The sequence below is a fragment of the Condylostylus longicornis genome, unplaced genomic scaffold, assembly GCF_029603195.1.
Source record: "Condylostylus longicornis isolate FDR11 unplaced genomic scaffold, ASM2960319v2 ptg000135l, whole genome shotgun sequence".
Lineage (NCBI taxonomy): Eukaryota > Metazoa > Arthropoda > Insecta > Diptera > Dolichopodidae > Condylostylus > Condylostylus longicornis.
In genome coordinates, this window is record NW_026578103.1 from 7004368 (window position 1) to 7017281 (window position 12914).

The 12914-nt window shown below is 25.3% G+C and overlaps 1 protein-coding gene across 3 annotated transcripts; it reads left to right on the forward strand.

Moving 5' to 3' along the window:
• Nucleotides 1-1373: 1373 nt before the first annotated feature.
• On the forward strand, nt 1374-12321 carry LOC129615213 (transport and Golgi organization protein 1). Of its 3 annotated transcripts, XM_055530314.1 has the most exons (15): nt 1374-1552; nt 1657-2658; nt 2737-2859; nt 2923-3045; nt 3106-3225; nt 3539-4854; nt 4913-5045; nt 5114-5433; nt 5499-5642; nt 5701-5861; nt 5939-6040; nt 6101-6339; nt 6408-7079; nt 8747-8778; nt 10996-12321. In XM_055530314.1, exons 1-14 carry the CDS (start codon nt 1441-1443, stop codon nt 8773-8775), a joined length of 4596 nt encoding a protein of 1531 aa, XP_055386289.1. In that variant the 5' UTR covers nt 1374-1440; the 3' UTR covers nt 8776-8778; nt 10996-12321. The 3 variants fall into 3 exon arrangements, with proteins under 3 accessions (XP_055386289.1, XP_055386287.1, XP_055386288.1); XM_055530312.1 differs by lacking the exon at nt 8747-8778; XM_055530313.1 differs by lacking the exon at nt 8747-8778 and having other exon boundaries at nt 3109-3225.
• The last annotated feature ends 593 nt before the right edge of the window (nt 12322-12914 follow it).

The window sequence follows — 12914 nt, forward strand, 5'->3', positions numbered from 1 at the left end:
TTTTTCGGTCTAACAGCACTTTCTCTTTGGGAACTTTGTAAATTTCAAAATTGCATTATTCTGCAAATTTATAAATATCGTAAAATATCGTATTTTCGACTAAAATATAACGAAACATTGATTTTATTTTAAAATTATGTATGTATTCTAACGTTTGAAAAGCATTCATGTTAAAGAATGCTTTTCAAACGTTAGCTACAAAGTATTAACAATAAAATATTAATTCAAGTTGAATTTGATTGAAAAAGTTTGTTATAGTAACCATTTTTAATTTTTTAAAATAATTTATTCCTTTTTTAGCACTTTTCCAAAAAATTTTTGAAAAAAAGTGATAATTAGTTTCACTCTGTCCGTCCGTCTGTCCGTGTGTCTGTTTACAAAACTTCTACACCCTTGAAGATAGAAAGCCGAAACTTTGTACGTACATAGATCTTTACTAGAAACTTATTTCCGTGGAACAAAATTTTTACCTATCTCCCCCCCTCTAGAAGTTATACCCCCCCCCCCCCCCCCCCGAAACCCTAAAAATGGCCTTTTTTAACTATTTGTTGCAATGAAACCATAAGCATTTTTGAAATTTTACAAATGCGAAAAGGCAGCGGCGTGCTTCCTCTAGCGCGGTATATTATAGTTTAACTTTCGTTCAAATTTACCGTTATCTAAAGTCCTTTTGTTACAAATTTTTGATGTCGTTTTTCTTCTAGACCCCAGCCTGTAGAAGCTTGGAATTTTAGGGGCTTTCAGACATTAACAAATAGTTCATTTCGTTAGAAGAAAATTTTTTTCCATCTCCACCCCCTCTCCAGTTATCGCCTCTTGAAATTTGTAAAATTTGAATTTTTGACACCTTATATTTCCGAACCCCCAAGGTTTTTCAAATTTCTATAAACACAGAAAGCTAACGGTAAATTCCATAACATTAAAAAATATAATTATTTTTCTTAACTCACACAATTAATCCTTAAAATCGAGCATTATGTTAACCCCACTTTATATTAATTTTTGCTTTATTTCAAAGACTGCATGTATGCATCATTTTAAATATATGCAATCCTAGAAATAGTTTTGTATATGAATAAAAATAATTTTAATAGTGTGATAGGTATACATAATAAATGTCGAAAAAAGTTGAAAAAATAATGTAAGTTAAAAAATATTCAAATATTTCTGATTTGCTGATATTAATTGCTGATATGCATAATTTTAAATTATAAACGAACCCAAACAGTTTGTTGATTTAGCTTATTAAGTTCTTTTAGCATTAAGTTATTATAATCAGTCAACCCTGCTAACGACTCGTCAGTCAAATTTCTGAACGCTTTCATCTGTGAAACGTCAAACATTTTTCAAATTGCTTTTGGAATGATGTGGCGATGAAAGTGTCAGAGATCGAAGTAGTATATTTATTAGCAATTTTTAAGTAAAAATAAACGATGAAAAATGATGAATTCATGTAGTTTTTATAAAATTTTTAATATAATTGTAATACATTTAGTTTTAATTAATTGGGTAAACTGCGAAATTAGATTATGCGGAGATGAAAAATGCCAAAGTAAATATAAAAATTATACTGCACTGTAGCTAATCCAATATATACATATGTGTTCTTGTGTGTTTCAAAAGTCATTAAAAAATAAAATTGTCATATAATTTTAGGAATAATATCCCAAGGTATTACTATTTCGAACTATCAACCTGGGGAACCTGGGCGAATACATCTTAAAATAAATACACCTGTTAATGTCTATTCTAAACCAAATAAAAGTGAAGTTTCAACAACTGAATTATGGGAAATAGAAACTCAAGGCAGGCGAGGATTAGCTTCTCCAAAATTCCTTAAAGAAAACCGTATTCTTGTTAAAACAGAAAATCTTATAGCAGTAAATAAAGATATGAATCCTTCTAAAGTTGGTCAACCAGAAATACAAAGTTCTCAAGTATTCAGTAGTGAAGAATACTCAACTACAGCACCACTTAAGGCAGAAGAAATTCCCAAGAATATTGTCAAGGAAAGTGGAGAACAAATAAGTACAACTGAAACATTACGAAGCACAGTTGTGGATAAACCACATACAATTGATGGAACAACTATTACTCCTAATATAGAACACGAAAATGAAGATGATGGATTCGTTAGTTCATATGATGATTACGAAGAAGAAGAAGGTTCAGGCGAAGAAGAAGAGGATGAAGAAGAGGAAGAATTAGATAGACCTAAAATTTTAGCTGCAGAAACTGAAACAATATCAAACAGTGTGAACAAAAATGCAAATAGTGACGAAAAGAGTGAACCAGTAACTCAAAAAAGCTTTATCGAACAGCCAAAAGTAGAAAATTCAAAAGATTCTGACAATGATGGAGAAAAGACTGAAATATTAGATTCCGAAAATTTACAAAAGACTGATAAAGCAATTGAGAAGGAAAATGTGAACAATGAAATAAATAAATTTGAAAAACCTGGGGAAAATTTGCAAGATGAACAAAAAAAATTACATGATCCTGCAGTTTTTTTACCACCTGATCTTATGAGATCTAATGAACATTTAGACACACCTAAAGATGTTAGTAAAAATCAAATTCTTGAGGCAAATGAGAAAAATTCAAATAACCATATTGAAAATAATTTTCAAGCAAAAGATGAAAACCTAACGGTTAAAGGTACATGAAAAATTTAAAGTTAGTATTTTCCTTTATTTATTAATCAAAAAATTGTTTTTTTTTCACATAATAAATTAGACAAGGATGTTGCAGTTAACATCAATGAAAATCAAAATGGAATCATTGATCAGAAATCAAATATGGAAGAGCAGAAGGTCACAATTGAAACTTCTTTAAATGAAAATGCTCAACCAGACAATAGTAAGGCACTTTTTTCAATACAAAAAATTCAAAATTATTTATCTCGTATTTCAATATAAAAAGCTCAAAATATAAAACCACTTGATGCTCAAATGGAAAGCCATCAGGCATTGAATAATATCCAACAAGAAAAATATCAACCAGAAGCAAACGAGCCTGTAAATATAGTACCTCCAAAGTCAGACGGTAAGGCGATTGACATAACTAAGTCTAATTTTCGGAATACTAAATTTTTCTAAAATAAAGCAGATAAACCAGATATATCAATTGAGAAATTATCAACTAGTTTAAAAGATATTGCCGAAACATCAGAGGTAAAAGAAGTGCAAGAAAATAAAGAACAGATTATCGAAGACGTTTCAAAAGGTTAGTTCAAAATCACATAAATTTTTAAAATAATATTTACTTCTATTAGTTTATTTCTGTAATAATTTTTATTTGGGTTAATTGAACATTCCAATAAATTATGTTTATGACATTATTATACATTTGTTAAGTTGTGTTGGTTGTGGTTGAAAGTAATCTCCACAAAATTAAAAAATATAATATAATATACAATATGTACTAATTTACTAAGTATAAGAAATTTGTTTGAATCAAATTCTCTTAGATAAAAAATATATTTAAAAATTTTTTTAATGAAACTTTTTAAATTTATATTAATATCAATAACATCTAGATATTCTTGATAATTCCGTGGCTCCAGACTCAAACGAAAATATTAATGATTTAGGTCGAAAGGATGAGGCGTTACTTAGTCAAAATGAATCTACCGAAACGATGAACTACTTAGATCTTAAACTGTTCGAAAATCGTAATCAGGATCAAGAAATGCACGCAAGTGCATTAAAAAATGATCAGCCAAAATATCATAATTATCAAGATCAGTCGATTTATCTCAACCATGAACAACAAAGTCAAGAAAATGTGAAGTTAGAATCAGAAAATGCTATCTTGCAAGATATAAGTTCAAAAGGGTTGGAAAGTGGTAAGCAAGTTATAGAAAATCAAGCACAAGATTATAGTTCCCAAGTTCCTATTAAAACAGAGCAGCAACACTCGACAATAACTACACCAGGCTATGAAGAAATTCATTTTGTCGATAATCCTATTGAAACGATTACGAAAAATCCTGCGAAATCTGGCCTAGAAAACTTGATTTTGCCACATCAAGATAATTTGATGTTAAATGAAAACCAAAAAGAGGATAAAATTCATGAAAACAAAGATTTTGAACAAACGAATGATATAAAGGTAGATATTGTAAATCCCCAACCTTTAACACAGAATGTAATCGAAGATTCCAACGAAATTGAAAAACTTGAATCTTCAAGTAGCTTCGAGTTTCTTACCATGGGTATTGAAACTTTTTATGTATGGAGTGGTAAACTGATTGATGTTGTTAATGGTTTTTGGAAAAGTTCTTCAGATATACAAGATATAGCAAGCGAAGAGAAGCCATATCAAGAACCTAGTTTGGATATAAAAGAAGAAATTATGGAAAATAGTAATTTAAAGAATCCAGATCATTTGGAAGAGGAATATTGTAAAAAGTTAGGGCCGAATGATAACTGCCCAAATATAGGAAGGGAAAAAGTCTATCGCTCACACCTTAACACCGGGTCGTCATTTACAGAAAGTGATTTTTTTACTTCAATGTCTGATAAAATACTAGAAATGTTCGATATGTTGGTTTTGCTAAGTATTGCAGCTATTTCTTCAATCATTTTTGCTTTTGGATATTATTGTATTTGCAATAGCCGAAAGGAAAATTTATTGATTAACAAACTCAATGTTGTAGAAAGGAACTTATTAACAGCTAATAAAGAAGTAACGATTTTGAAGCAAGATTTACAAGATTCTCGATCTAAATTAAGCTCAATTGAGGACAGTACATTTGGTACAAATGATTTAGTGATCTCCTTAAAAAAAAAAGTGGAAGAAAAACAAAAAGAAGTTGATACCTTAAAAAAACAAATTTCAACTCTAGAAAAAGTAAGATAATTCTAACAACACAAAGTGCATTGGTTGTATTTCTATATTATTTTTATAGGAATTAGAAAGTGCTACCACAGCTGGTGTTGAATTAAATAAAATAATTTCGGAATTGGTTATCAAACAAAACGAGCAACAGTTATTACAAGAAAATATAGAGGAATTAGAAAAGCAAATAAGTGAACAGAAAGGTAAATAATATTATTTAGAAATTTTATAATTCTCTACAAAAAGAAAAGCTACTGAAACTTAAATTTAGATACAATAGAAGAAATCAATCAAAACGTAGCTGAAAAAACACATGAAAATACTGAGTTGCATTTGCTCATATCAGAACAGTCTATTAAATTTCAAAGTGAAATTAAAGAGCTACAGGATCAAATTGTTGATTTAGAAAATGAAAAAGAGTTGTTAGAAGGAAAATTTGAAGAAAATGAAAAACGCATCAAAGAAGAACTTGAAGTTGAGATTTCAACCAAAGCTGAAGAAATTGGAAAATTACACGCTGAGTTGTTGTTGTTTAAAAATAAATATGATGAAATAAGTAGAAAATGGCAAACAAGTGAATCAAAAATAGAGGTAGAAATAAATTACATGTGTTTTTTTTTTTTTAAATTTTTCAATTATTTTTTTATAAAAAACAGTCTTTGAAAGAATGCATTAGGAATATGAACAAAGAATCGTGGGCTGATATAGATGACTTGATAGAAACTGTTGATATAAAAGCAGATAATTTGTTACTAGAAAAAGAAAATTCAACTCTTAAAGAGCAATTAGAAGGAGAAAAGGTATTTGAATAAAAATGTTTAATGAATAATTCATTATTTTATTTTGATTTATTTCCAGAATTCCATAAAATTATTAGAAGGTCGCATAGCGCTATTAAGTGAAGAGGTAGCTAGTCTAAAAGTAGGGCACGACAAAGCAGAGAAAGACAAATTAGAAGCTCAGACTCGCTTAGATGTACTATCTAACTATTTTAAAGAAAAGGAGGCGCAACTGCAAAAGTACAAGAAATAATTAAAAAATAATGATTTATATCAATGTGTGATATTAATGTTCAATGTTTTCTTTTTTTATTCAGGGATCTGACATTAAAAGAAGCACTTTGGTTAAAGCAACAAGGCGAAACTACTAGCACTGTAGAAAAAATACGTGCACTTCAAGATGAAATACAGTCTTTAAAGTACGCTATTTTTCATATTTCAATCAACTTTGTAATCTTATTTGTTCTTTATTCTCAAAGGTCGCAAAATGATTCATTGCATGCTGAAATAGAAGCTCAAGCGGTTGCTCATAAAACGCAATTAGCCACATTGGAAAATCGGGCTCATGAAACTTGGTTACAATCCAGACAATCCGAACGTAAATATGAAGAAGCTAGGTCTGAATCAACAATGTTGAGACGAAAGCTAACAGCTTTGGTTTCTTCAAATAATCAATCAGTAGGTAGTAACAATACAAGTTCTTCTAATGATATCAATCGTAAGTATTTGTACAACGAATTGACAAAAAAGTTGTTTATTTTAACTTATATATTTAATTTATTGTAGGGCTTCAAAATTCAATTGTGGATGGAGTTGGACCTTCTAACTTGAATAGCGTACCTTCACCAATTCATTTAGATTCTCCTAGTTCACCTGCATTAGTAACTTCTAATCTTCCACCCCCGCCACCATTTTTGCCACCTCCACCATTTATGCCACCACTACCAGGTCCATTTATGGGCATACCAACTCCATTTGCTTTGCCACCAGGAGGTCGCCCACCTCCGTTAGGTGGTCGCTTAATGTCACCACCACCACCACCTCAACATCGTAGAGGTCGATATTCACCAAGCTTAATTGACGATGATGATGACGAAGATTATGATTATGATGAATATGATGATGATAGAAGTCAAAAACGAAGTCGTAATAATAGAGATTATTCCCCAGAAAATGGAAGATATAGTCCAGATAGTCGATATAATTACACTACAGATGTGATGTCCCAATATGATACTGAAACTGATTTTAGTCCGCAAGTTAGCCCTCGAGAAGAATCATTTCTAAGAGGAAGAAGGGGTGGTAGCATAAATCGAGATATAAGACAAAATGATCGTTCCACACCTCTTGAAAGAACTAATAGTAGTAATAGTAAAACTTTTAATAAAGCATTATCTCCATCGCCACAAAAGAATCAAACAAGTTCTGGAGACAATAGGAGTAATAAATCAAATAAAGGTAGCTCTTCTTCTTATTATTATTCTTCAACATCGTCATCCTCATCTTCTATAATAGATGTTTGGTGAAAAGAAAAAAATTCATATTTTTTTATACATTAAAAAACTTTTTTCTTTTTGTATATTTTTACATTAATGCTTATACATATTTTCATAAATATAAATTTATTTGTACAGTTTATAAATTTATATGTATGTACATAAATGAGTTTGTGTATTTATTTTTCATTTTTACTATTGTTTTTATAAATCTATCATAATATATATTTATATATATATATATATTTACAAATACGCATATTTTATAAAATTTCATACAGTATATTCATATATATATGTACACTTCTTATGCTAAATTTATCAATATTAAATTATATAAATATATATTTATAATAAATAATTTCAATAGTGTAAGAAATTCACTTACGTATATATTGTAACAAAGAAAAAACTTTTGTTCAAATGGTTTTGTTTTTAAATATTTACAATACTCATTAATCATTAGATATATAATTAAAATTATATACTTTCTCATTGGTTTTCATTGTAAATTATCATGCTTGGGATGGAAAGAGATTTATGCTGTATAAATTTTAAGCTTATCATATATTTTCTTTTTTGATGAAAATTTTATGTTTAGATTTAAAACTTTATTAAAAAATTGAAATTCATTAATACCTTTTTTTTTACCAATAATTTTTATATAAATGTTAGCGCACCAAATAAATTTTAATTTGATGATGTGAAACAATTATTTATACTTCTAGAGGTACAAATTTATATCTAATATTATGCACTATATTGATATATAATAATTTGGAGTTTGTTTTCCAAGTTTGTCAGATTTGTTTGTTTTTTTTTTTATTATTTAAATTGTAATTATATATTTCTTGCACCAAAAATAAAAAAAATATTTAATTTTTATTGAAGCTTTTATATCATCAATACATTAAACTAACTTTTATAGTTCAAAATTTATTATTGTTGTGTTTTTAGGGAAAAAGTACCATAAATAAAATTTTTCAATTCCCTTAAACTACCTAAATATTATAAAAAATTATTATAACTTACTTAATAAATATGTAAAAGATGCAAATTGTAAGTGTTATTAATTTTTGAAATTTTAAATGTGTGTGATCTTCTTTGATGTGAATATCAGAATCTCTACTTACATTTTTATTGTTTGTTTTTAAGAAATTGTACATATTAAAATTATTATAAAAATAATTTAAAATCAAGTCCTATTTTTATAGTTAATGCATTATTTTTTAACAAAGTGTGCATTTATAATTTAGCAACATTGCAAGTGTTTACATTGTAATGAAATGAAAAAAAAAAAATGATTTGCAAAATAAAAAACAAACATGTTGGCTTGCACCAATATACTTTTATATAATACTTTTATGTGATGGGGCTATGACATTAATTTTGCTTTTAAACTACATATCATTATTTTTTCCAAAATGTTTTCACCAGTTCATTAGATTCTTTAAAGAGACTATTAATTTTAATATAAAATTGAAGCAATCATCAAAATCAGACCGAATAAAAAAACCAAAATCTATTTTAATATTTATTTTTTTGCAATGTTAACAATATTTGTGTGAGTTAAAATTTTAATTATTTTTCGTTTAATTTAAGTATTTTTAAATAATTTTTTCATTTCAGTTATGAAACATATTAATTTTATGGAATGAAAGGTAAAGAACAAATAGTCAAAAAGTTTTTACTCAATGTTTTTATGTTTTCAAAAAAAAAAAACGCAATATTAATTGTAAATTCAACAATAATGTATAATTTTAATTAAAAATATCTCTTTGTCTCTGAAATAAATCTATCTTCTGTCATGCACTTTTGTATTTGAACACTAAAAAAAAACAAAGAAAAAATTAATTTCTTCTTTTTTATAAAGAAAACCTTCCAAATTAATTACCATCTAAAATACTCTATGATCATGTTAAATATTTGTAACTGGTGTATTAATCAATTATATATCATAAACATTTTACATTATAGTAGTTTAATTAAGTTTTACCCTTCATTTAATTATTTAAAAGTACATATATATGCATAATTTTAAAATAAAAAAGTATGTGAAATCCTTGATGAATCTTGTTGATTTTTAAATTCTTGCATAGAAAAATTAATAATAAGCATAGAAAAATTAATATGATCTTTTATTCATTTTTATAATTTAGTAAAACTCATTGTAACAAACACATGAATTTACCCATTCAAAGGTAATTTACAATCCCCTGCAAAAGATTCTCTTTAACTTAGTTTCAAGAAATCAATTTATTTCAATCCATAAATTTTCTTATGGATTGAATTTATTCTAATATTCTTAAATCATTTAATTTAATAAATACTTGAAATTTAATTTTATTTTAATTTTTTTATTTAAATCCTCTTCACAAAAATAATCCCTTCCGCAATTTCTATTATCATTGCATTGTGATATTTATGCTTTTAATTCAAATACAAATTAAATCAAAGAGTAAGTAAAATTAAAGTTTTGTTGTAAAAATTTAGTAAATATTTATTTTTAGAATAGTTTTCAATTGTTTTTTTTTTTTAATATTCATAAATGCACATTTTTATTTTAATGTTATTTTCACTTTTCTTTGCATTATCCTTAATTTGAACGCATGAAATTAGAATTTCTAGTATGAAGATTTTTGAAGAGTTGTATTGCTTTAATTATCAATCAATACACTTGAGCCGGAATTCTTTAATTTTCGTAAAATTCACATATTTTTTTTAAATAAGTATCATTTCATTATCATTTACTTATTGAATTTTTGAAAATATTAATTTTTTTTATAATAACCTCATAAAATGTGAATACTTATATATATTTGAAAATTCTATTTAAAAAAAATAAGACCCTTTTCAATTTAAATTATGTAAATTGTATTCAAGGTATACCATATCATCTAAAATTCAATTAATTATAAAAAATTGAAATTGCATATTTGAAGTAATTAAAGCATAATTATCAGAATTTTATTTTTAGCTATTCTCTTGAAATAAATATAAAAAAATCGTTTTATTTACCTATGAACTAAAAATGAATTTCTATTTAACCATAGTTTTTCTAATATTGCATTCTTAAGTATGATATAAAGTTTTTCTTATTCAAATATTTTATTTTAAAGTTGGAATACAAAACACGCTTTACCTAATCGTATTATTCAATTATGTATTTATCTAAAAATTATCTAAATAATGCAAGCCCTATGTAATAATTTATACATTTATATTCTTTGCCTGCATTTTTTTTAAATTGCTGCTTATAACTTGTATCCTTTCAGTTTATGTGACTACAATTTTTAATATTACTTATATTGCAATACATTTTTAAATTTTGAAATTTTTCAAATAATTATCTTATTCTTTTAGACGCATCTCTTAAGGTTGTGGGATACTATTGAATATGAACTTTTTAATTTTTTCTTGTAAAATTTCTAATTTCGAAATTGATTTTCTGAAAATTACAAAATTTTTTTGTAAAAACAGCCCATTACGACAAATGATGCGACTAAAAGAAAATTCGTGTACTTGTTCTTTTTCATTTTTTGCACGATTTAAAAATGTTGAAAATTTAAATATCTAGAACTGAAGGTGTAATCATTCTTTTAGTGTTTATGTAGTTTTAATTTTCATAACTAAATATGCATGGAACTATATAAATAGATACTCTAGCTATAACAAGAACTAAAAATTATTTAATTTTATTTTCTAATTTAAATTTAAAATGAAATGCTCTTATGTACATAGGTGTTTTTATAATGAAATTTTCAAATACTTTAAATATTTGAATAATTTTATATTTGGATTTATTTTTTTGGTTTGGTAATTAGTTACTAATGTTATGTTTTAAATGAAAATTTAATTGTTTAACATTTCTTTTTCAGGTAAATTAAGTTCCAGCTCAGAAAAATCATTTGATTCTCGTATCAGTAAAGGAAAAGCGCGTGTGTGATGATAAACCAAATAATAATCAATTAAAAACTTACAGTACTACACAAAAAAAAGAGGATGAATTTAAATTTAACGAAATAAAAGCATTTTTATCTCTTTTTTTTTTAATTAAAAAAGCCATTGTAAAATGAAAAGGAATACAAAAGAATTTTTAATTTTAAATTTTGTAAAATTTTTACATATTTTTTGTTTAGTTCAATTTTTGTTTTTTTTTTTTTCATTTCGGTTACTTAAGTAGGAAAAATATAATTAAAATATAATCAATTATTTTTATTTTAATTCCACTTCAATCATATAATTATGTACAAAATAAAATTAATTAACCTTCGACTTGAAATATTAAAAACGCGAAAAAAAACATGCAATAAAAACATTTTTAACGTTGGTAAAAAGAAAATTATTCAAATGAATTTATAAAATAATTTATTTATTTAAAAATGAGGGCAACATTATTAATTAAATATACTTTTTGCGTTTTCATTCAATCAATTTTATTTTTCTATACTTTCTTATTTTAGTTTTATTTTAATAATTAGTTAATCAACGAATATGTAAAATAAAGTTAATTCTATTTTGAATTAATAAAATACAAAAAAAAAAAACTAAACATTATTTTTAATTATTTAAATTGTATTAAAATATTAATATATAATATAAAAAATTTAAAGGAATGAGAAAATATGCTTGTATAATAATTAAAAATAATTTTTCGAAAAACTTTCATCGCTGTATATTATTATGCAAGGGAAATTAAATTTAAAAATTTAATATTTTTAAATAAATATTTAACAAAAATGAAATTGATTAATTATTAATTTTCTAGAAAATATATATACTCATACTTTATATTAGTAAAAATTATAAAAAGAAAACTCTGATTTTTAACTTTTTAAATTAACATGCCCTATATTATTTAGATAACGAATACAGTGGAATCCGGATTTAGTCACACAAAAAATTTCATAAAAATTTGAAGTAGCTAATGATCGTTTGTGACTACTATCAAATGAAAATACAATTTTTGGACTCGAAATTGTTGAATATAATCCAATTATGATTATAAATAGTAGTGACTATATAAGTGACTTGCACTGTATATCAGATGACTAATGTACAAGCATCATGATATAACAAATTTTTTTTTTCGTTCAAAAATATTTTATATAGAAATATAGGTTTCTTATTCCAATTTTTCTTTTCAATTTAGAAACGATTTTTGTTTCTTTTAAAATTGATATTTACCAAATTTGAAGTTCTGCCTTACTTTATTCTATAATTATAATTTGTAAGTTTCTCTTAATTTTCAAATATTTAATGTTCAAAATCATTTGTAATCAAGCAAACATTTAACTATTGCTATTATTATTATAGATCAGCAATCCCGATTTGTGATTTAAACATTTTCTACTTTCCACTTTACTTCTCAAAGTTTCTATTAACAATTATTTTAATCAAAGATATTAATCCAAAATGGGATACAAAAAAAATTACAAGCAATATTATAAAACTCGTTTAATAATAAATCATTTAATTCTTTCTGTTTCAATTATCTTTAATTAAGTTCTAGGAAAAAAAAGACCTACTAAAATTATATTCTAATAGAGAAAAGAAAAATTTTAACATATTTAATATTTATTATAATAAAATATTGTACGCATAATTAAATCACACATATATACATACATACATATGGACATGTATTAAAAAGTTGTACATCAATATATTATATACGTAGTTAAAAAAAAATAAAGCCCTATTTGAATAAAAAATTTAGAAATCTTTGAGTTTTTTCCTTCTGTAAGGAAAAAGGCCATATAATATATTATACAATAAAAATAGAATCAATCAGGAA

Bases quoted from the DNA above. Each gene is read 5' to 3' on its own strand.
- LOC129615213 (XM_055530312.1), top strand. From the start codon at position 1,441: ATGATGAATTCATGTAGTTTTTATAAAATTTTTAATATAATTGTAATA. The intron at 1,553-1,656 runs GTAAATATAAAA...ATATAATTTTAG, and splicing joins CGGAGATGAAAAATGCCAAA to GAATAATATCCCAAGGTATT. The intron at 7,080-10,995 runs GTAGCTCTTCTT...TTTCTTTTTCAG, and splicing joins GAGTAATAAATCAAATAAAG to GTAAATTAAGTTCCAGCTCA.